Below are 24807 nucleotides of genomic sequence, written 5' to 3'. Positions count from 1 at the left end.
AATCAGTGATCTGTGCGATCATACTTTAAAACTATATAGTGTCTGTGTGATTCATTTCAGTAGCTTCTAATCAGCTAGGACACAACATGCAGGAGACCAATCTTTCATAGGAAATGGACCAAGTCTGTGGAGGCCATTGCCCACAGAGAGAAGTGTGACACAGCTCTCAGCAGTCAAACCAAAATGAAAAACTCATCTCTTTGACTTAGCTTTCCCTTGATTAATTCTTATCACACACAAACACTATAACAAAAATAAAAAACCCAAAATAACTGTCCAATGATCTAATCAAATTACTTCTCCTACTCCCAGAAAGAAAGAGAGAAATACATTGTTAGTAGTTTTTAATTATTGGGAGGTGCTTAGATGGACACACGTTCCACATATGTTTGTAGACAGACAGACAGGCAGACAATTATCCCCAGCCTGCACCTGTCCCTTCTCTTATATAGTGGTGTTGATATTGCTAACCTTCAACATTCAGGCCAAGATGAGAGGAGGCATGCAACAGCATCTAAGTTACTTAAGGAGAAGTGTGATAGAGTGCATGGAGTGAGTACCTAATGGAAATCTGGGGATGGATGGGCACAAGCCCGCTCACAGATAAAGGCCCCTCCCCCCAGCCTAAGGGGAGAAGCTACTGGACCCAGATCCCAAATAGTTTTGGGAGACAAATAATGAACAACAGGGATGGGACTGCGGTCATAGGGTTGAAAGCATGGATCCAGAGGGGAACACCGAGCAGAGAACTCAACACAACGTCCACTCCTCCTCGAAAGCATTCAGGTAGCCAGCAGACATGGCCCAGAGGAACTTTGCCTGGATACCTGATCAAAGGAAGAAGTGGAAATGGGCCCCAGAGTTTCAGAGCACCTTCCCATCCAGCATTCTCCTCCTGGTAGGGAGATGGCCACCTTGGCCAATGCCAGGAGGAGGCTGACAAGGAGGTCTTGTGAGTTCACGGGGACACAGATGGGGTATGCCTAAATCAGGAGGTGTGGGGGAAAGTGCAGCCAGAACCTAAGAAGACAGTTCTGAAGGAGCCAGAAAAGAGGCTGCAGCCTGGTGTACTCAAGATGGATGTGCACCAGGGTCTCCCTCACGCCACAGGAGGGGCAGGTATCAGGGATGGGGGGGAACCATGCCAAGTAAACCCCTGTGCTCATGGCTCCGTGAAGGAGCCACCAGGTAATATCTCTGGGGGGTGCGGTGCGGGACCAAGGTGGAATTCAGGCTGGCCCATCGGGGCTCCTCACCCTTCACACATGGTAAGAGGTCCCTCTACTTCGTGGCAGGGCAGGACACGAGGGTGAGGAAATAAAAGGTGTGGAGCACAAGTGTGTACAGATAGAGGGGCTGGGGGAGCTCACAGGGCAAGGGCCCAATGACAAAATCCAGAGGGCCGGGGTGAGGGACGGGTGGGGGCATCCTCCCGCAGTACCCACTCAAGGAAGGCCTAAGAGGCAGGTGATAAGGCTGACCTCATCTCCAGGAGTATGCGCTGAGGGGTGTGAGGAGTGGAGAACCTTATGCGCCAGCCAAGCACCAGGGAATCCACACAGGCCCTCTTGTTATAATCTAGGAGGTCTCTGATCCTGGTGGTACCTGCTAGGATCAACTTCCGACACACCGAGGGATACTCTGCCACCTGCACACTGAGCTCAGGGTTATGTAGCAGAGGCTACATGAGGAGATCTTCCCACTTGGCAGCTGCCTCGGACCTATTTGCTGAGCTCAACTTCCAGGTCCAGAGGAGTCCCTGGTAGAAGACTAGCAGATCCTGCGGAAAACCCCTTGGATGGAGGTAAAAGAGCTGCCAATCGTATTGGAGCCCTCAGAGGCAGTGGAGGAAGATGTGTGCCAATGCATGCCACACTGGACTACCTGCACCATAAAGGAGTCTCTGCAGAGCCTGGAGGCAGAGGACATGGACCTGATTGCGGAGGCAGAGCAGGCCCTATCCCCACTCCTCCAGGGGAAGGCTCAGACTCCCTGCAGAGACCCAGTGCTGTCCTGGCCAAAAGAACTCCAGAGTTAACCTCTGAAAGTAGTCCAGGGAATCCAGGGCTGGGCTCAGGGGGTTGAGCTGGTGATAGAGCATGGATTAAGCACCAGCCTCCACCCCCACAGGGAAAGGCACCGGAGCAGTCCCATCCATGCTCCACCACCCTGTCCTCCACATTGTGCCAGTTCTCTGGCAGAGAGGGATGGAGGGTAGAAAGGGACACAGCCAGATAGAAAGGCGGACCCGCGCTCCACCGGATGGCCTGGAGTGCAGGTGGTAGGGAGCTCACCCGCCACCCATCCCCGACTATTCCCCATATTTGCACTTACTCCTTTCCTGCCACTATGACCTTAGGGCTTTTAACCTGTTTTTGATTTTTTTTATTTGTTGCCTGCCTGCTTGTCTGGGCCCAATCCTGTTTTTTCTCGTTGAACCGTCCTTTTCCATGGGCACAGGCTTTGTTCCACTACCAATTTAGCAAGGAGGGTGGGCTCCTTAACTAGCTCCCACCCCTCCTGGTCATTTTCCTTTTTGTAATTACCCCACGGGGTGCTCTTCTTCGTAGTTGGGGGTGCTGCATATACGACCTTCTCCCCCTTTACCCACTGTAATGGCTGCCACCTGTCTAGTGGCAAAGCCCAATTTCTGTCTCAGACTTTTAATTAGTGATTTGCAACTACTATGATTTGTGGGTGCTTTGCCCTGCTTTAAGGTTTTGGGGTTTTTTTACCATATTTTGGAGCACATGATTTTTTATTTTATTTTTTTTAAAATTTAGAGGTTTTTGCCTGATTTTTTTTTTTTTTTGCATTTTTGAAGCACCTCTTTTACTATTTCCAGTTGGCTTTGTGTATTTGTAGCCAGCACTTTCCAATTGTCTGCTCCCTTTTTTGTTTGGTTTAGCTTTTTTTGTAGAGATCCCTTTTTTTATTATTTTTTTTTTTTTTACAGGAAGCTAAGCGGAGATAAAAATTATTATATGCCTCCCACAACAACCAAACTGCTGCTGCATTTCTTTTGGCAGCACTAGAGGGTTTGTATATGAGGATATACTGAGCCAATTTATTTTTTAGGTTCGAAATGGTGCACACATCAGCTAGGGCTTGTTTAGTTTAGGGACTGTGCCCAAATTTTTGAAGGGTTTGTTTAAAAGGAATGATTTTTGAACAAAGTATTATTTTTGGATTTTTTTTTAAACATTTTTTATACAGGTGCTACCAGTATTTGCCCACACTCCTATATCTTTCAGAGCTGGGTCTTATATAGAAAATACTGCCTGAACATGCCATCACAATATATTAGTACAGCTTTTAAGGTTTTTTTTAATTACTTTAAATTTTATGTTTCCCACGCCGGCACTGGGGCTTACAATGTTTACCTCCCTGGGCTGGAGGGAGAGACGCTAAGCCTCCCTCCGTATTTCTCGGTCTACTACCACCGAGGGTCCATACACCAATTACAAAACCCCTCCTGGGCAGAGCAAGGAACCCTAAGTCCTTCTTTTATGCATGCTACGGCTGAGGGTGTATGCACCAAGGATTTTTTAGTTCTTCTCCTATTGCCCAGCACTTCTATGACCGGGGGTATACTCACCTGCAACTATTTTCCCCGCTGCCCGGAGTGGACCGGGGTGGAGAGAGGAATGTTAAACCTTTTTTTGTTTTTTGTTTTTTAAGCATGCTACGACTGAGGGTGGGCACACCTTTAATTATAAAATTCTTAACATGAAATACCAACAGTGCCGGGGAGAGCAAACATGAAATACAAAGGGCAGAACAGTTGGTGTGCTCTGCAGGCCCCCCCACTCCGCAATTCTCCACCAAAAATGTGACAGATTTTTGTTACCAATCTGCCTGGGGCATCAGGTGATCAGGCTAAGGCTGCAGGATTGTTAGGGGAGGAGATGAAGGAGCACACCAAGTGACTAATTTTAAAGCTTTATTAAGTTGAAAACAGCGGTGAATGCTGGGTTCTCCCCACATCACTCAAAAGAAGGAAGAAAGTGTTAATGCCCAAGCCCTCACCCACTTTCATACTCACACACGCACAACCCAAGGTTGGCCAAGCCTGGGTGTAATGTAAGAAGAAGAGGGGGAAGGGTGGACGAGAGTCCTGTCCTGTGCACAAACTGTCCAGGGTCCGCTGTTGATCTCTGACTTGCTTGAGTTCTTGTAGGGAGTTTTAAGCCCTAGGTTCTTCTGGGGGTGTTTTGTTCAGGGACCTCTGTCCCCTGTGCTTTTTGTACCAGTCCCAACTGGCTTTCCGCGGCTTCCTCAAGTTTTAAAAAACTTTTAGGGGTGCAAGACTTTTGTTTTCCAACTTACTGACCTTCACAGTCTTACCAGCTTGCAGACCCTGCAGTTTTGTTTAGCTTTTTTTTTTTTTTTTTTTAAATGGCTGGTCCGGGTTGAGATACAAACTTCCGGCTTTTTGGCATTAGAGAATCTGTTTGTGTGCATTGGCCTTGGGCGGCAGTTTCACTCCTTATCTTCAAGCCTAGCTAAATTGTCAAGTTAACCTGTCCCTTTTTCCCTTCCTCCCTCTTCGGCCTCTCGCAACCTGCAAACATTTTTTTTTACTTTACACTTACACCTTCAACGCTTCCCAAAATCCTTTCCAGTGCATTTAAAAACATTAGCAATATACAATGCTGGTGCTTACCCAAAAAAACCCATAAGGGGAAATTTTACTGTAACTGTAACAATATCTCTTCACCCGGTTGACCCAGACGGAGGAGGCCACCAAGTAAACAGCTTGGTAGGCCTCCACTTGTACTAGGTCACCTGTGTATAGGACCACAAGGAGCAAAACATTGGCGTACGCTGACAGGACCACCTGCAACTCTGGCTCATGGAGCACCAACCCCATTAACCTCCTGCAGAGGAGACGGAGGTAGGACTCGATGGCCATAGTACAGCTGGCCTGACAGCAGACAGCCTTGATGCACCCGTCGACCGAAGATCATGGTTTCCGTCAGGGTCCAGTTGAGCTAGACCAAACACTCCATGGAAGCATACAATAACTGGAGAAATCCCATGAACTGGAACCTGAAGCCGAAAGCCCACAGAGTGCCCAGGAGATAACCATTATCCACCCTGTTGAAGCCTGCTCCTGGTCCAGGGATAGGCAGGCAAATGACAGATCATCTCTACACCCAAGCTTGAGGATGTCCCAGACCAAATAAAGATTATAAAAGATGATACAGCTTGCGACACTGTAGGTCCCGTCAGGATGGACCACGTTTGCCAACACAGACCCCAGCTGCAGTGAGATGGCCTTCTCTACAACTTTGTAGTCCATGATAAGGAACAAGGTGGGGCACCAATTCCGAAGGTCATGGAGATCCCCTGTCTTGGGTAGCAGATCAAGCACAGGCCGCTAGCATGACGGGAGGAGAACCCTGATCCCAAAGGACTCGGCCAAGATGATGGTGAGGTCCTGGCCAAAGACATCCCAGAATGCACAGTAGAACTCCATGGTCAGCTCGTCGATGCCCAGAGATGTATTGGTGGGCATCGGATGAAGGGTTTCCAAAAACTGAGCCAGAGTGAGTGGCAGCTCCAGCTGGTCCCAGTCACCTGTGGTGACCATCAGGAGTCCATCCCAGAGTACTCCACAGGCATTGGTTGGATCCAGGGAGAAGGGGCTAGTGTAGAAGGCCTTGGCCCTCCCCTGCATCTCCACCGGATCTATAAGAGGGATGCTGTAACCCACCAGGGGGAAGGTGATGTGCTTGTTAGCCCCACTCCTTTTCTCCAGGGTGTTGAAGAAGTCGGAGCTGCGATCCATTGAAGGCCCGGAGCTCCTCTGGCTTCTCCCAGCACACTCTGCAGATGCCTCTCCAGCTTCAAGACATATCATTCCAACTGCTCTATTACTGCATCTCTCCGCCAGCTGGCTCCCCGGGAGTAATGACGGCAAAACAGCCAGTCGTGGACCTTCCCACATTCCACCACTGCTGCTTCGAGGGAAACATGTGCCTCTGCCCTTTGCAGGCCAGCCAAACTTTCGGAAGGACACCACAAAACCCACATCCTCTAGTAAGATATTATCAAAATGCCAATAGGCTGGTCCCGGTCTCTCCAAGATGAGAGAGGCCATCATGGCCACCAAATGATGGTCCGAGAATGGGGCAGGCGGAGATGGAGGCGAGATAAATAAATACAGTCCAACCAGGAGTGGCACAACCAAGCATCCTCTACCCCATCAAGCTCACAGCCTACAACTTCCATCTGCCCTTCTACCTTTTCCCCTCAGCTATGGCTCCTTTCTGCTCCTCTTCCTCCATGCTGAGTGGGTTCCATTGATTCAAAGGGAGCATTGAGAGCACAAGAGAGACAGTCTTTTTCTATTTCTGGTGCCACTGGTTGCTTTGGAACCTGGGAAGAGTAACTGCTGAAAAGTCTTCCTCTGTCCTGGGCTGAAACACAGTCAATGAGCAACATGGGGAAAGAGCTAGCTGAGTGTGGTTGGCACAGAAATGTGGACTGGAGAATGCTCAGTGGAGATGGAATGTTCAGAGAATTTTGCTGTCAGCCCTATCAAATCTTTAATGAACACATGGAAACAATATTTTTCAGAGACTTGTAATTTGATCAAGTTTGGGGTTGATTTTCAGAGCAACAGAAAAGAAAAGAAAAGAAAAGAAAAGAAAAGAAAAGAAAAGAGATGGAGCTAGGCGTCTGTCATTGAAAATTTCTGTCTGAGTGGTTAAAGTTTGGCAAAAATTATAATCAACTGAAAACTGTGTTATAATGGAATGTCTTAGGCAATCTTAATTATAGATAAGTGTTGCTGCAAGCTCCACCTAAAATAGTAATTATATTAATAATGTAGTAGGGAGAAGTCTCCTTTTCCTTCTCAGTTTTAGCCACTATCTTTAAAGAGATTTGATCCCCGCAGTCAGCTAAGACATTGTAAAATAAATACAATACAAGATTCACTGGAGATAGGTGGCAATTCTCCTTTGAAGAATGCACATAACTTCAGGATGTAAATGGCTTTTAAAAGGACAATGACGTTTTTGGTAGATTTTGCTGGCAGCTATGGCCAGGTTAAAATGTCCCATTTTACTCTTCAGAAGATATTTTTATAAATCAAAAATTAACATTTTTTTTATCTAATGGTTCAGTAGTAGTGTACATCTCAGCAATAAAACAGAGATACTAAAATTAATTGAACATGCTATTGATAATCACTGTATCAACCACTTTGTAGTCTTATGGGAATGAAAATACTCCTATTTTAATTTTAAACTTATACCATGACAAAAATTAAGACAAATGAAAAGTCTATTAAAAAACCCCACCAAAAGTTAAAGAAAAATCTGAAATCTTATTAAAATTGAAAACCCCAAAATAGGTCAATGAAAGAATAGCCAGAGAAATATTAACCCATTCTTGACATTAATATAAAAGTTATATGTTTCAAGAAAATATCAGTGAACCTATCATCAAAGGGGGCAGGGAGGATGAGAAAACTGAAGAATTTCAGTAATTAAGAGTGGGATTTTCAAAGCACTTTAGATAGGTAGGAGCATTGAAAGTTTAAGGAAAGGTAAATCTTTCTTTTAAAGGCTGTGTCTACAATGCAGCCTATGTTGGTAAAACTTATGTTACTCAGGGGTGTGAATATTCCCTCTGAGTGACATAGTTACACCGACATAAGCATTTGTGTGCACAGCGCTATGTCAGTGGAAGAACTTCTCCAGCTGACATAGCTTCTGCTGCTCACATAAGTGTTTTTTACACTGATGGGAGAGCTCTCTCCTGTTGGCATAGAGCAGAGCTAGGCAACCTATGGCATGCGTGCCAAAGGCGGCACGTGAGCTGATTTTCAGTGGCACTCACACTGCTGGGTCCTGGCCACCCACCCGGTCCGGGGGGCTCTGCATTTTAATTTAATTTTAAATGAAGCTTCTTAAACATTTTAAAAACCTTATTTACTTTACATACAACAATAGTTTAGTTATATATTATAGACTTATAGAAAGAGACCTTCTAAAAACATTAAAATGTATTACTGGCACGCAAAACCTTAAATTAGAGTGAATAAATGAAGACTCGGCACATCACTTCTGAAAGGTTGCCGACCCTTGGCATAGAGCGTCTTCACCAGACAAACTGCAGCGGAGCAGGTGTACCACTATGTATAGATATACCCTAAAAGATATGCTATAGTGCAAACAGAGTTTGTGGGCTTGATCAGAAATTGCTGGGTGCAATTCTATGCAGGAAATTAGACTGAATGACCATAAGGTTTTCTTCTGGCCTTAAAATCTATTAAATAAATTCATGAGCCAGGCACTTTTGAAAATCCCACTCATAATTATTAACAACATTCAACAAAAAACAATTCAGTGAAAAATAAATGCTACTTACGGACACAAACGGGAGTTTGTCCAGACCACTTATGATCTTGCAGGCAAATCCTGACAGATGTACCGACAAGCCGAAAGCCAGGGTTACACTGATAGACCACAGTGTCACGGTAACTGAAGCCATCCCCACTAATGTGGCCATTTACAATTGGATCTGGAGAACCACAATGCCCAGCTAGAATAAAGGAACAAACCAATCAGTAAAACATATGTATATATTAAAATCCTGTTAATATTGAAAAGATGCTAATGGAAAAACTACTGCTTCGTTCACCTTCATGACAAACATGATATTTGAACCAAATCCTGCAAGGCGCTGTGATATGCACACTTCCCTTGATTTCCCGTGACGGCAACAGGAATTGCAGTGCTCAGTACACCTCTACCGCAATATAACGCTGTCCTCGGGAGCCAAAAAATCTTACCGTGTTATAGGTGAAACCGCGTTATATCGAACTTGCTTTGCTCCACCAGAGTGCGCAGCCTCGCCGCCCCGGAGCACTGCTTTACCACGTTATATCCGAATTCATGTTATATCGGGTCGCGTTATATCGGGGTAAAGGTATACTTCGGAGGATCAAGTGTTTAAGTTGAAATATTTTATTTATGTTTTGTATAACTTACTTACACCCTCAGTTTTAAAGGAACTTTGTCAAAAGTCAGATGGAGTTTCCTTTGTGGCAAGCCAAGAACATATACTGATATACAGGGAAGTCAATTTTTGAAACTAAGTTATTCACAGTTAAGCACTTAAATTCTAAACTTACAAACCAAACTTCTGATTGATAGAGATGATGAGCACTGACAGCTCCCACTAAAATCAATGGGCAATGTCATTGTTCGGTAACATGCTATGGGTGATACTTTTTTAAAAAGGGCCACTATTTTAGTAAGTGCAAGAGGTTAAGACCAACATTTTCAAGTGTGGACATTGACTTTAGGGTCTTCAGCATTTGAGTGCCTTATCTGAGACAGCTTGGGCCCGATTTTAAAAGGCACTAAGCAACTGGAGCTCCCATTAGTTTCAGTTGGACCTATGAATGATAAATACCTCTGAGGCCTAATTTTTCAGCTATTTCAAGATGGGCACCCAAAACTACTGGCCATTTTCAAAAATTTGAATGTTTATGTGATGTTATATTCAATACTGAGGTGCAATATACAATGACGGGAGGTTTAGTCATATTTCAACTTATTTTCTCTGGGCCTGATTGTCATTTACACAAGGCCCCTTTATATTTTTCTGGCACTAAATTACATATACACTCTCTTTTAGGTCCCTTATTCTGCCTCAGCAGCACAAAAAGGCCAGAGTGTAAATGAGAATTGGGCCTTCTATTTTATTTGTTTGTGTCACAGTCTTAAACATAGTTTTCTGGTGTACTTTATGGCAAGATTGTAACCTGCTCCTATGTGTTCACACAGGAAAATAAGGGGCCTGGTTAATGCCAATGGGTATGCTAAGTATTGACACAAGAATATATGGACCGTCTGAGAAGAGTATATGGACCATCTGAGAAGGTACTAGTGGGACAGAATTTAAGCTTGGTTGCACTCAGAAACTGAGACTGAATATGTACAAAGTGAGGCTGGAAGAGATGTGACAGACTGTAATGAATTCCCTTAGAACACAATTGACAAAAGCTGCCCTATTTGGCAGACTCCACAGAAGCAATGGACACACTGCAGGAGCAGATTGAAAGAGGGCCCTCCTGGTTGTTTAACAGGAAAGGGGGGGGGGGCAGAAAGAGTAGAAAACTCCAATGAGATCTGGGTGACAGTTGAACTGATTTTGGTTGGTGCTCTGAGAAGTCCTGACAAAAAGACACTGTAAATATCTAAATAGTTAAGCTTATATACATTTTAGTTTGTTAGATTAGTTCCTTTCTTTCTGTCTGGGATAAGTCATTTAGGGTGTCATCACTTTAAACCAGAGCTGGGGGTGGGGGGGTGCTGTTATACTGGAAGGTGTTAATGGTTGCCACCAAAAGTGTCTTTGATCTATGGACAATCACAGACCTGGTTAAAGACAATAAGTGTGTTATGCACCCTTCTTTCAGTTTAAATGGAAGGTGCAATTAAGTCTTTTTATGTAGCAAGATAGCTGGAAACAATGGAAACTACTGCCCAAGTACAGCAAGGGGCTACATGGCAAGGCATGGTCAAAAGAATAACCTTGTGGGATAAAGCCTTCCCTGACTGCAAATGCAGTGGTTAGTGTTGTTTGACAAGCTGTGTTTGTGTATTAAAGGGAAAAAAGCAAGCAGAAAGCGAGAAAGCCTAAGAGGGAACAGAGATCAAGAGAAGCAAGAGACAGAGCTCCTCACACACGGATCTTGCTGGAAAATCAGGTAGAGTGATTTCTGATCAAGGAAATGGGCAGCTATTGTTTGTTTCTACTGCATTAAGGGAAACAGAAAAAATGGTTACTAACCTTCCATAACTATTTTTTTTCTAGATGTGTTGTGCATGTCCATTCCACTCTAGGTGTGTGCGTGCCCCGAGTACAGTCGCTGGAAATATTTTCCTCAGTGGTACCCATCAGAGTGACTCAAGTGCCCTCTGCTGCTGTGTGCCAGTATAAAGTGCCCAGCCGATCCTACGCCTCCCTCCCCCCAGTTCCTTCTTTCCAGAAAACTCCACTGTAGAGGGGTAGGAAGGTGGGTCATGGAATGGACATGTTCAACACATCTCAAAGAACAACAGTTATGGAAGGTTAGTAACTGTTCTTTTTCATCGAGTGCTTGCACATGTGCATTCTGCTTTAGGTGACTCCCAAGCAAAAGAGTAGGTGGAGGGATGGGCGTTCGTGGACACACAGAGTGCAGTACAGGTTGACCAAATTTGGCATAATTTCTGGAATGCTGAGTGATGACATAATGGGAGGAGAAAATATGCACCAATGCCCAGATAGCTGCTTTACAAATGTCCTGAATACAAATCTGCACTAACAATGCTGCTGAGAATGCTTGTGACTTTGTGGAATGAGCAGTCAGGTTTGCTGGTAGTGAAACATCTGCCTGAACATAACAAGTGCGCATACATGAAGTAATCCAGGACAAAATTGTCTGTGAAGAGATAGTAGACCTTTCATCATGTCCTTTACAGCTATGAACAGTTGGATGGAGCATCAGAATGGTCTTTTTATGTGGAAAGCTAGAGCCTGTTTAACATCCAATGAGTGAGACATTGCTCATTCCTATTTGTGTGAGGCTTCAAGTAGAAGAGGTAGGTAGATTGCTTGATTGCTATGAAATTGTAAAACCAGTTTCAGGAGGAAACTGGGGTGAGGCCATAAACACACCTTATCTTTAAAGAAGACTATGTACAGAGGCTCTGATATGAGGGCACAGAGTTCTGAGGTCTTTCCAGACAAAGTGTTGGCCACTAAGAAAACCACTTTATAGGAGAGATATAATAGGGAGCACATTGCTTAAGGTTCAAACGGTGGACCCATAAGCTTTGATAAGACCAAATTCAGGTCCCAGTGAGGAAAGGTCTCTCTTACTTGAGGGTATAACCTTTCTAGGCCTTTGAGGAATCTGACAGACATGTCATTTGAAAAAAACAGACCAGTTCTCCACCAAAGGGTGGAAAGCTGATATTGCTATCAGGTCAGCCTTGATAGAGGAGATTGCTAAACCTTGCTGTTTCAGATGCAATAAATATTCAAGTATGACTGCACGGGCAAGACTCCACACTGGGATGCCCAGGCAGAGAACCACTTCCACTTCAAGAGGTAAGTAGTCCTGTTGGATGGCCTTCTACTGCCTAGTAGGACGGCCTTCTACTGCCTAGTAGGACCAGATGAACTTACTCTGAGAAATCCTGCTCTCTGGGATTTAGCCATGGAGCTTTAAGGCTCTTCGATGAAGTGAGCTCAGGTTTGGGTGGAGCAGCCGACCGTGGTCCTGGGAAATTAGATCTCAGTGCAAGGGAAGTAGGATTGAAGTTGCCACTGAGAGATCTAGCAGGTGGAGAACCAGAGTTGGCCAGCCCATGCTGGGGCCATCAGAATAATCCGGGCGTGGTCCCGCTTGATCTTTAGCAGCACTCTGTGCACAAGCAGGAAAGGTGGAAAAATGTAATAAAGGTGTCCCATCCACTGTAATAGTAAGATGACCAAGATGGAACCCAGACTGTGGCCTTATAGGGAGCAGAATTGGTGACACTTTCTGTTGAATCTGCTTGTAAACAGGTTTATTTGGGGAGTGGCCCATTGTTGGAAAATGACTCTGGCCACATCTGGGCAGAAAGCCCACTCATGGCATCTGGAGAAAGACCTGCTGAGGTAATCTGCCAGCTCATTCTGTGCTCCCAGAAGGTAAGAGGCCTCAAGGTTGATTGAGTGGGCAACGCAAAACTCCCAGAGATAAGAACCCTAGGAGGTACTGTAAGTACAGCGTCCAGAGGGAGACAGCTTGGCGAGTACACTGAGGCCAGTCACACCTGGAGAGGTCTGAGGTGCAGTCTTGCGTGTTGTACTTTGTATGTGCATGAGGCCATGTAACCTAGGAGCCTCATACAGTTTCAGGCTGTTGTGATAGGATGAGATTTGAGGTGTGTTATCAGGGATCTGACTGATTGGAAATGTACCTCTGGGAGGTAGGCCCTGGCCTGAGTACAGTTGATCACCACCCCAATGAACTCTATCCTCTGCATCGGAGTGAGGATAGACATGTCTGCATTTATTAGAAGGCCTAGGGCCTTAAATGTCGATTGGATAAGTCAAATGTTGGACAGTACCTGACCCGTGGATTGGCCCTTGACTAGCCAATCATCCAGGGCAGACCTGCACCCCTAACCTCCTCAGGGCAGCCATCACTACCATCATACATTTTGTAAACACCCGAGGAGCTGCAGACAGGCCGAACAGGAAAACCATGAATTGGTAGGGTGCATGGTTCACCACAAATCTGAGGAATCTTTGTTCCTTGTATATTGACACATGAAAATGAGTGTCTCTTAAATCAAGGATGGTGTGCCAGTCTCTGGGATCCAAGTAGGGGATAATGGATGCCAAAGTGACCATATGGAACTTTATAATTGTTGAGTTGATCCAGGTCCAAAATGGGTCTGACAGCTCCCTGGGCTTTCGGGATTAGGAAATAATGGGAGTAGAACCCCTTCCCTCTTAAATTCTGCAGAACCTCTTCCACAGTCCCTCCTGAAGGATAAATTTAACCTCCTAGACCACAAGTTCTTCATGAGAGGGGTCCCTGAAGAGGAATGTGGGGAGTTGGGAAAGAGGGGTGGAAATAAACTGTCGGGTGTATCCAACTTCCACCGTGTTCAACACCCAACAGTCTGTGATGATACAGGACCAAGCAACAAAGAAGTGGGAAAGGTGGTTTGCAAATAAAGGACAAATCAGGGTCTGGCATTGCAGAAACTGGTATGGCATCCTAAAGCATTCAATCAAAATGCCTGCTTAGAACCTCCTGGATGACGGTGTGGGGCACGCATTGACACTGAGGTGGGATGAGGTGGTGGCCTATGCCTAAGACCCCTATTTCTCTTCCTCTACAGGTCCTGACAGGGAGCCATGGCAGAGTATCATAGAATATCAGGCTTGGAAGGGACCTCAGGAGGTCATCTAGTCCAACTCCCTGCTCAAAGCAGGACCAATCCCCAACTAAATCATCCCAGTGGCAAAAGATAGTATCAGTACCATGCGGTGACACAGATATAGAAGGCTCTTCTGTTACCAGACTTGATGGTGCCTAAATAGGTGCTGGAGTCAACAATGCTGACTTCTACGGTACCAAGGTAGAGGAATGCTTTGGCTTAGATCGCACTCTACTCTGATCCACATGCCTGGCAGTCTTACCAATGCCGAGCTAGTCTGTGCTAGTCTGACCGGTGTGGCTCAGATGGAGGTCTCAGTGCCGCCTCCATGAGCAAAAACTTCAGGCTGACCTCCCAATACTTCTTCGTGCAAGGCTTAAAGTCCCTGCAGATATGGCAGCAGTCCCCGATTTGAGCTTCTCCCAGGCACTTCAGACAACTTGACTGTAGATCTCTCAGGGGCAAAACCTTGTTACAGGAGGCACAGGGCTTAAAGCCCAGTGACCAAGGCATCCCTCAATACCAGGCATCAGATGAAAATGCCACAAACCCCCCCTACAACTAACCAATTTACCAAACTTCATTAAAATTCACAGTAAATAACTACATCTAACCGTGTACAGTAAGAATAAAGACCACTTAGAGAGCTTGTGAATGCAAGAACAGCTCCAGTGACTGTTATGGGCTGTAAGAAGGAACTGTGGGGGTGTGGGGTTGGCTGGGTACTTTATTTCTGTGCTAATGGTGCATGGTAGCAGAGGGCACTTGAGTCACGCTGACAGGTACCACTGCGGGAAAAATTTCTGGCAACTGTGCTCAGGGTGTGCACACACCTAGAGTGGAATGGACAAGTGCAATCATTCGAAGAAGAACTTTTTGTACCTTCTTTGTAAGTAAACAGTATTGCACCAAAGAATATACCAGACACATATCAATAATTTCTCCTCCTAATGGAAACAAATCTACAAAGCCCTGAATATTGGCTAACCTCTCAGGATAACAGGGCAAGAGCGTCTTTGACAAAAAATGCCTATGAAACAGATGAAAAAAAGGAACATGAAGGGTTACTAGAAGGAAAAAGAGTTTAATAATCACATATGGTTTGAATCAAACAGAAACTGTGTATTCTTGCAGAGTCTTCTCAGTCAGCCCAAATCCTGAGATTCCTCACACTTGAATGTTTGATTATTGAATAACCAGTGAGTGAAAAATTAAGGTGCAATGGCTGCATTAAAGCCATATATATGGAAGCACAGGAAATCTCGGGTACAAGGATAATTCAGAAATGCCAACTGGAATATTACATTATTGCTATATGAATAAGAACTTAACAGCCCTGTGCACTTACCATGTGATTCATTTCACTTACAGATCACTCCAGTTACTAGATTTAATGGTTTTCAGTCAGTCTGGCCTTGATTAGATTAAACATCCCAACAGCTCAAAAACTGAAGGAGCAGGACAATAAAATAGCAAATTTATCTAATTTCCCAATCAGGTCAAATTAGGTTCTAGGTACATTAAGGAGGCTGTTAGTGGATCATTTCTTATAATATGCTTTCAAGAACTAAAGAAATTACTGAACGGGGTTCAAGGTTGGGTCAGCACTTCCATTAGAGAGCTTGATCTACAAGCAGCAGCCAGAGTTATTTTATTTTTCTTTATAATAAAAAAAATAAATCAAAGGGTTCTTTAAGGGTGCAGCAGTTTACCTGTGCACTAGCAATTGCAGGATAAAGGCCTTATACAGTAGTTCAGAGTTAGCAGTGTAAACTGCTATTTTTCTGAATTTTTACAGATTTTTTATTACATTTTTATGCTTTTGAAAAAAAAGGCTACCTAGTATTTTTGAAAGTTGTTAAATAGACATTTAGGCCTAAATTTTGAAATATGTCTTTCTTTTGGGGGGAGTGAAATTTTGCATTTAAAATTCATAGCAGGACAAACATTGGTCCCAATTCTGCAAGGCATATCTACTTAGCCTAACGTTTAAGCATGTGCTTAACTCCATCCTTGTCTTCAGTGGGATTTAAGAACCTACTTAAGAGCCGTTCTGTGTAAGGATGGGGTTAAGCACTTATTTAAGTGCTGTTCTGAATCAGGATTATTAATTGTTAGACACCTAAAATACCAGTTTGATTTGCAAATGTATACAGAAATGTTTGGTCTTAAATGAATTACAGGTGCAATTTTTGTGGGCACAAAATGTTACAAGGAAAAACAGTACATGGGATCAAGCCAGGATGAAAAGTCTGGCCTTTGGACTCACTGGCCGTTTTGTAGGATTGGGCACTAAATGTTTTCATACTAACTGCCTGGAAATTCAAAGCCTTTAATTATCCATAGAACAGTTACTTTACAGCTCTCTTGGACACCGTTTCTGAGACAGCTAACAAGAATGCCAATTTTGATAACTTTTTTGTGATATGGATATTAGTTCATTAGAAACTGGACAGAGACCATGAGCTCTTTTTACACAGGCTAATGAGCCTACATAAATGAGAACTATTTTCAGCCACAGTTGTACTGAGCTAAATTTATGCCAGCACACTAGCTCTGAAAGGCTCTCTTCTCCCTGATCCAATGCATGCTGAAAATCAATGGGAGTCTTTCTATTGGGTTTAATGTGCTTTTTGAATCAGACCTAAAGCCCCCTTTAAAATATATATTTTGTATTCAACTGTATTTTGCACTTGAAATGTGAGATAATAATATCTAAAAGAAACGTCTATAGATAGGCACAATTCTGGCAAAAGTCATGCACAGCATACATCTAACAAGAACTTTTTACAGGCAACACTGTCACTATTGACCTGGACTAGACTTGAGATGGCAAAGTGACATGATAAAGGAACTGCCTTTCAGCCCCAGAGGTGTCATACCTCTTGGTGAGAGTGATGTGAGTTTTCTCAACAATATCTAAACAGAGAGTTTCATTCACCAGAGAAGTTGGCCTGGCATATTAAACAAATACCAAAGTCTCACAAAAAATGTTTAGGAAAAAGAAATAGGAAGTATCATAAGACAAACACTAATTTTAACAGACTAATAAATGACATCAACAATTGCTGCTGCAACCTTTAAAAAGTGAAAATATCTCTGGGGAAAATAATTTGAAACACAGATATCAGACAGAGGAATAAAGCTAGAAAGCAAAAACAATCAAAGGGACTGAAGGGTGATAATGGACATCCAATGAGTCATAAATTTGTAAAATGTTATGACAACATAAAGGCCAATAAAAAGAGGCATTGTTGGGAGTAAATGCATGAAATTGAACAAGGAAAAAAATCAAGCTGCATATCAGGAAAGTCTTCCTGATACAGATATCTAGTACCCTGCGTAACAGTTTCCCAAATAAGTGCTGGAAGGTGCACTGCTTGCACATTTAAAACTAGACTGGAATATACATTAGTAAATTTCCAGTAGGGAACAATCCTGTGCTGAAAGGGAGATGGATGAGATGACCTAATAGGCCTTTTCCAGCTCTAGATTACATGATCCTAAATTTTTGGCTACAATGATCAATTCATCTTTGGGGTTGTTTAATCTGCAGATGTATTTCACAGCAAGCATAGAGAAAACAAAGAGAATGCTATCTAGGGTTCTAGAGATTAGAATAATTTATTATTCAAACGTAGGAGAAAACTGATAGTAAGTATTGCTTAGTTTGTGCTAAGGACTGTTGTTACTGATCAGAAGATCAGATGGGTGGTTTTTTGGTCATAATATGTTAAAACTGAATGAAGCCTGGCACATGCTCCCTGATCTTGACTTGATGCAAAAATAAAACCTCTGTGTCTGATAAAACCCACTTGCATTGGGTTCTATGTAAGCCACTAAGCAGGGGCTTGGGAATATTTCCACTCCTCTTTTTGTTAGACACTGGACAGTCTGGTTTCTTTTTCCATTTTGGCCTGCATACTACATGACATATTTATTAAAATAACTGTGTATATTATTTCCATCTATATTTATGACTCTATTTTATATAACAAGATGCCATCACTCTTAACAATGTGTATTTTAAAACGGAAAAAAACCAGTGAAGAGTTAAACAAAACAAAAACAAAAAAAAATCAAGCCAGATCTTCCAACAAAATACTTCAAACACCACTGCATCTTGCTATTTTAGCAATATGAATGTCATGGTACTTACAAAAGGATTCAATCTTCTTGCAAGTCATCACCATGGTATAGCAAATGACATCTTGTATCAGAAATAACATTAAAACAGAAAAAGTAATAAAGATAGTGTACTTTGGGGACAAAATATCACAGGTACCCTGGCACTACGATGACTGTATATTGGTAATAGAACCAAGAAGAAGTGCTGAGACGTTATCCTGTGCAAAGAAAAAACCTCTGAATAAATAAAGAAATAAAAGTGTTTGAAAATAAATTAAAATGGCTGCAGCTCCCAAACATCATAACTAGAATTCAAAGCCCTTGTGTTCCAAATGACTTTTGGAATGGATGAGTTAGTCTGCCACACTAAAAACCTGGTATGAGAAAGTCAGTTTCAGCGTGTGTATCAGATAAAGCTATTTTCTTCAGAAAGGAAAATTAGCTGGGGCTCAACAAACCATTAAGAAATACCAAGAAAGACTTTAAAGAATTTCCTTTTCATTAAGGAGATGCTGGAGGGAGATGATATAATGCTACTGAAAATTTGCCACACACACTCTCTCTCTCTCATCAGAAGTAGGAGAATGTAAAGTTTCTTGGAGGATAGTCTCAAGAAAATTATTTACCAAAAACTTTCATTCCTAATCTTTTTTGCACACATTTGTGCATTCCCAATCTCAACATGTAATTCCTTTATGTCACTTGAAAGGTGTTTTCTTGGCATTACATTCTGCTAACACATAGTGGCAAGACCATGACATAAGAACAGCCATACTGGGTCAGACCAATGGTTCATCTATCCCAGTATCTCGTCTGTCATCAGTGCCAGATGCTTCTGAGGGACTGAACAGAACAGGGCAATTTTGAGAGATCCATTCTTTTTCATCCAATCTCGGCTTCTGGCAGTTGGAGATAGAGTGACACCTAGGGTTACCAGATAGCAAAACAGTGAAAAAACAGGACGGGGGTGGGGGGTAATAGGCGCCTATATAAGAAAAAGTCCCAAAAACCAGGACTGTCCCTTTAAAAACAGGATATCTGGTCACCCTAGGGACAACTGGAGCTTGGGTTTATGTCCCTGACCATCTTGGTTCATTGTCATTGATGGCCCCATCCTCCATGACCTTATCTAGTTTTTTTTTTAACCCAGTTATACAACATCCCCTGGCAATGAGTTCCACAGATTGACTGCATTGTGTGAAGAAGTACTTCCATCTGTTTGTTTTAAACCTGCTACCTGTGAAGAGCTCAGATATTATGGTAATGGGGGATCATGAAAATACTTAGATTTGCATGTTTAGTAATCACTATTACGAAGCCAATATTTCCAGCTGTTATCATCACAGCAGTATCTGAGATGGTGGAATTATCTTCTATTTAAGTACATTGTTGGGTAAAATTGAACTCTAACAGATGACAGTGCATGGTAACTTTTGACAAATGCTGATCTGTAAATGATGACCTACTGTAAAATTACACTTAAAAAAAACTATGTTAAAACACGACGGCTAAAAAATCAACCACTCAAAAGTTAGGTAACGCATAAATTAAAGTTGCTAATACAAACTTAATTCAGCCCACTTATGTATACAGAACCCATGCTTCATTTTTTCCTGACTTCCCCTGCCATTGTTATGCATAGTACTCCTTTGTCATTTTTTGCAAAAGTTGGAAGGAGGACAGTGAATGAGGCAGAGAACTGCAGGAAGAGAAAGGATGGTCTTATGGTTAAAGCATTTGAATGACACCCTTGGGAATTTGACTCTATCCCTGAACAAGTGCCATGAGTTTCTATTTTTGCACCTACTCCTATTCAATGCATATGAAAGGCTGCTGATGTAGAAAGGGATGTGGGTTGGGGTGTAGTGTCAATGTGGTGCTGCTGATAAATTTATATCTCTTTTCCATTGAATCTGGATGGCGGTTGACTGGGCAAGAGTCTCTATTTTCCCAGTTTCTAGTCAAGATTTAGGATGGGAAGCACACTAGTTTTCTGAAACTTAAGACATATAAGACAAAAGTAATGCTGGTTGCTTTGGGAAAATGTTTACAAGAGCTGTCTGAGTCAGTATCTGGTCCCATGATACAGGGGGTTGTCTTCCTTTTCTTAACATTGAATTCAAATGATTATCTATCTATGCCTGGCCAGGAGATTGTAACCTCTCCTTTTAGATGTGGACCATGCCATATTTGTCAGCACAAGACTGGATTATGCTATGCACTTTTCATGGATAGCCACCTGAAAACCACTCTAAAGCTGCAAATAAAGCAGAATACTACTGCTCACATATAGCTTCTATAAGGTGCTGAGCAGACATGCCAAACCTGCGGGGAAAAAAACACACACACACACACACAGAAATTTGGCCTGTGAGTTGCTTGTCGGCTTGTAGCTTTTTGCTTGTTTGGCTTGTAGCTTGTTGCTTTTTGTAGCTTGTTGCTTCTTCTTCTTTTTTTTTTTTTTTTTTTTGATCGGCTCCCAGCAAGCAGGAGTAAGGGGAGAGAAAGTCAGGGGTGCACAGTGGGCCCACCACAGTCCCAGACTGAACACCAAGAGGATCTAGTCACATATAGTGTTGGGGTTCTTAGGGATTGGCTTGTTTTGGAATGGGATTAGCTTGATTTTTGGCTTATTGTGAAAGTTGAGGTGCTTATTTACCACATGAAAGTTGGCAACTGTGGTGCTGAGCCCTGATCAAGCAAATCACTTATGTGCATACTTAACCTAACATGAAAAGTCAATGGGCTTACTCACATGCTAAGTCAAGCACAGTTCTTAAGTGTTTAGTCATATTGTACTACCATGGCCTTTTACGTAGAGGTAGTTCTTATGGATTGCATATAAAACCAGTGCTCTGCAGTCCAGATTGGCCTCAGTGTGTTTCCAGGTACAGATTAGTTTTGACCTACATCTCTGAAGTTTGGGTCCTGGTTACCTTAGAGGCTGACTGTCTTCTCATATGATACCTTAGCAACTGAGAACACTTGAGATACTTGAGCCAAAGCCACACAAGTTTAAAGAGTGAGGCTTCGGGCAGGTTTTTTCAGTTTTGACTTGATCTTGCTCACACAAGCACAAGTTTTTTGAGCTTCAGGAGATTCTGCAAGGGCTATCACTTTATCCACGCTTTTGCTTGAGGGATTATTTTGAATGGATTTGGGTGTGCAGAAGGTAGTTAGAGTTCTTTAACTGTCAGTGTGCTCATATGTAGAGTTCAGTGTTGATCTATTTTTATAGAATTTGCGCTGAGTGATTTTATTTTTGGATCAAGCATTTTATAAATTGGACAAAATAATTTAAAATTTAGTAAACAAAAATAAATAAATTACAGTAAAGAAACTAAAACTAAGTGTTACTTTTGTGACAAATTCAGAAAGCTAGGCAAATCACAGCTAACGAATGACTGGCACTCTGCAGAAAGAAAATGCCCAAAAATTTCACAGCAAATTGGGCTAACATTTTACAGGGCTTTGATTAATGTGGATCCTGAAGATGGATATGTTGCTTCCTCTTTCCTTCATTTATCCTAACCTCTATACCTACTTTGTGTATTTTGGTACATTTGTTATATTTGGGGGAAAAATAATACAAATTATAAATACAAAGTAAGTTAGGCAAGTATTATTATTAGCCCACCTGTTAATTCTACACAAAGAAGTCAGTTATCAATAAGCTATCTGCCTTAACATTTAATGCCACAGCTATTTTTAGTTTTCTTATAAAACAGTTTTAGTATTTAATCCCAGATAAAATAGGAATGTTTAATGTGCCTGACAATCATATCCTGGTGAGCTATTCTGTTCCATGAAACATTATGATATGACATAGATAGCAAATCAATACAGAAGTCTTTCACCTTGATGACACCTATTGTATGTATTATGAATTATTTGGTTTGCTTCTTATGCTAGTTTTATCTTTGAAGGAAACAAGACACATATGGCAATAGATGCAGCATTTTGATATCCTAAGAATGCATTCAAGAAATAGTAATTTACATGTATATCACAGTTTATTGCAAATCATTAAACTTTTCTCCGTGCATAAATGGTCCTCACTCATTTTAACACCACATTGAAGTCTGCCGAAAAGGAACACAAAGACCTCTTACCTACCGATATACTTAGTCAGTCAAACACACAGAAATGATACACATCTGAATTTTCTTGAAAGAAAGATTTGCTTCAGCAACTCTGGAAAAAGTTCTGTCAGTTAATTGCATGATAAAACAATGCTGTTTTTGAGCTATGGAACAATTTAATACACACATAATAATTACTTTATCTTTTGTACCTTTTATGGTCTTCAAGAGAACATTAACAAGATTACTAAAAGTTGGTTTTAATACTGTCCATTTTGCACTAAATTTCTCATTTCTTTCCCTCTGACTTTCTTTTTGAACCAAAAAAATTACCAAAGGAGAGAGAGTGAAAGAGGGTTGTATGTTAGAACACATTTATTGTGCTATTACCTTCTTCTTGCTCTAAATGTGGAAGAACAAAGTCTTTCTACTAAAGTCTTCATATGGACAAAAAACAAAATGGGGCAGGGGAATCCAAATATTGAACTGCAATATAAAAATTAAAGGAAGAATCCAACTCTATTATGAATGCCTTTTCATTTTGTTTATCTCTCAGGTGAGAAATTGTGATGGAATATCATTTATTGTGCCATGCCTGTCTTTTTGAAACAGAAAATTTTCCTTTTATAAACAAAGGAGTATTTTGTTCCTTCAAATGGACACTCCCTAGGCTTTTGTTCTAAAATGTTAGGCATAATTAGATAAAAACTGCTAAATTCTAATAGAGGAAAAGAAAATAATACACAGCACGGCACATTTTCCATATTAGGACAGCTTCATTTTCTATAGTATTTATTACACATTCACCTGACAGTGTTGCATTTCCAGGATCTAGTTATGAGTTTGAGTTGTAAAGAAAGACTTTAGGTATATTTACCCAGACATCGGGTTTCCGCGCCACTCCAGAGTCCATTTGCTAAGCATTCTCTCACATGAGATCCAACTAATGTGTACCCTGTGTTACAGGTGAAGATTGCAGTGGCTCCATACACCGTTAGGGTTCCAATCTTATTACCATTTGGTGGAGAAGGGAGGCCACCACAGGAGACAACTAGGGGGAAAACATAAAACTGAAACTGAAATATGAAATCATCTCTTTTTAATCTCTTAGATACAAGAAATAACACAATTCCTTATAGCTTTTGTAAATCTATGTTTTTGCATAGGCTTAATATATATACATTTAAGAATCTGATGTGGTATATGCTCTAAATTAAGAGTTTAAAATTATGCCTTCATTGGCACAGGTGTGCCAGATTAGGGAAATGCTCAAGGATCCCTTTCCCCCTCTAGGGCACCAGTGCAGAGGATAGACACAATCTACCTTACAGTCTGAAGCACAAAAGGAATGTGACGAACAATGCTAGTCATCCAAGATTCGGGCACGTCTGGGTAGATCATGGCAGTACTCCAGAACACTGTTGATTCCTGTTGTACAGAATAGGAAGAATTGCCTTCCCCTGTACTTTCCCAGGTCTGTGGAGGTATTTTGGCTTTTAAAAGGCATGAGGTTTTTATATATTGAACTCAGCACAGATGTTGATTTTTCTTAATATAGTATTTCTGTTGATATTTACAATAATGTTATATACTGTAAACTAACCAATTAAATGTGATAAATCTTTCAATATGTCGATAACTGCTCAAACCTAGTTAAACCCGATCTGTTATTTTTCCTTGTTTCCGTTAATATACAATTAATAAGATGGTAATTGTGGTAGTCCTTTGTTGTCTTAGCTAGTTCAAGTTCTATTTTACTGACTGACAGCACACACCTTTTCTACATTTTCTTTATTTTCACAGGCACATGTTACTCAAAACTAAAATTTCAATGACAGGAAATTTCCTCTCTCAATTCTTAAGGCACTCTCTTCCTCTTCTATATTTAACTTGGTAATAATGGACAGCTGTAGTTTAGGAGCTATAATGGGATCCCATTGTGGAAACTAGGTAAACATATAACCTGGATTTCATTGTAGTCAATCACACAAGTACATGCATTTAGGAAATAGATTACCAAAGCTCATTGTGCACCAAACTTCTGCTGAGGAGCATCACATGCTCCAGATTTAATGTAAGGATTCCTTTTGACTGCAATTCAAGTAATAATTGAATTAGTTTGTCGAGAGGTCCAATGTTGTAAGATGTATAAATATGCATAATAATGATGATATGTACATAGCACACTCATTTAAATTTAGTTCACGAAAATATTATATAGTGGACTATACTATGCATACATATGCAGTAGTTTACATTTGTGAAATGACCTCTGATTTTTCTAGCTGATTGAAATTGCAGCAGCATGTTTGATGAGTTGTATCTTGTTTTGTTATTAAAGAAGCCATCTGCATAACCTTAAGGAGAAATGAAGTGCAACTAATACCCCCAATTAAGTCTCTCCAGCCATAGACATCCCCAAACCTGACTTCTAGTGGATCCTTTAAAAAAGTCACATTATATAAATGGATATTGAGATATAAGATTTAAATGCTCTAATTACATCAACGATCATGTTTCAATTATCCCTCCTGCTGCCTCAAAAAACATAATTGTACACAGCTAGAACAGAATCTATATTTATACCATCTCTTCTGTATACGTGAGTGATAGAACACAGTACACACTGTCTTCTCAGAACAATC

The 24807-nt window shown here is 41.7% G+C and overlaps 1 protein-coding gene across 1 annotated transcript in view; it reads right to left on the bottom strand.

Moving 5' to 3' along the window:
- Window positions 1-24807, bottom strand: part of CSMD1 (CUB and Sushi multiple domains 1) — a 1543069-nt gene that overhangs the window by 32757 nt on the left and 1485505 nt on the right. The window contains exons 52-53 of the mRNA XM_029912248.1: window positions 23040-23213; window positions 8386-8559 (exon numbers count right to left, since the gene is read on the bottom strand). Of these exons, the coding sequence (XP_029768108.1) occupies window positions 8386-8559; window positions 23040-23213 (348 nt within the window). The remainder of the gene's footprint in view (window positions 1-8385; window positions 8560-23039; window positions 23214-24807) is intronic.

Source organism: Terrapene carolina, unplaced genomic scaffold (genome assembly GCF_002925995.2).
Source record: "Terrapene carolina triunguis isolate 2854851 unplaced genomic scaffold, T_m_triunguis-2.0 Scaffold42, whole genome shotgun sequence".
In the NCBI taxonomy this organism is placed as follows: Eukaryota; Metazoa; Chordata; order Testudines; family Emydidae; genus Terrapene; species Terrapene triunguis.
The sequence above is the reverse complement of the archived record's forward strand: the minus strand, read 5'-3'. Positions and strand labels throughout refer to the sequence as shown.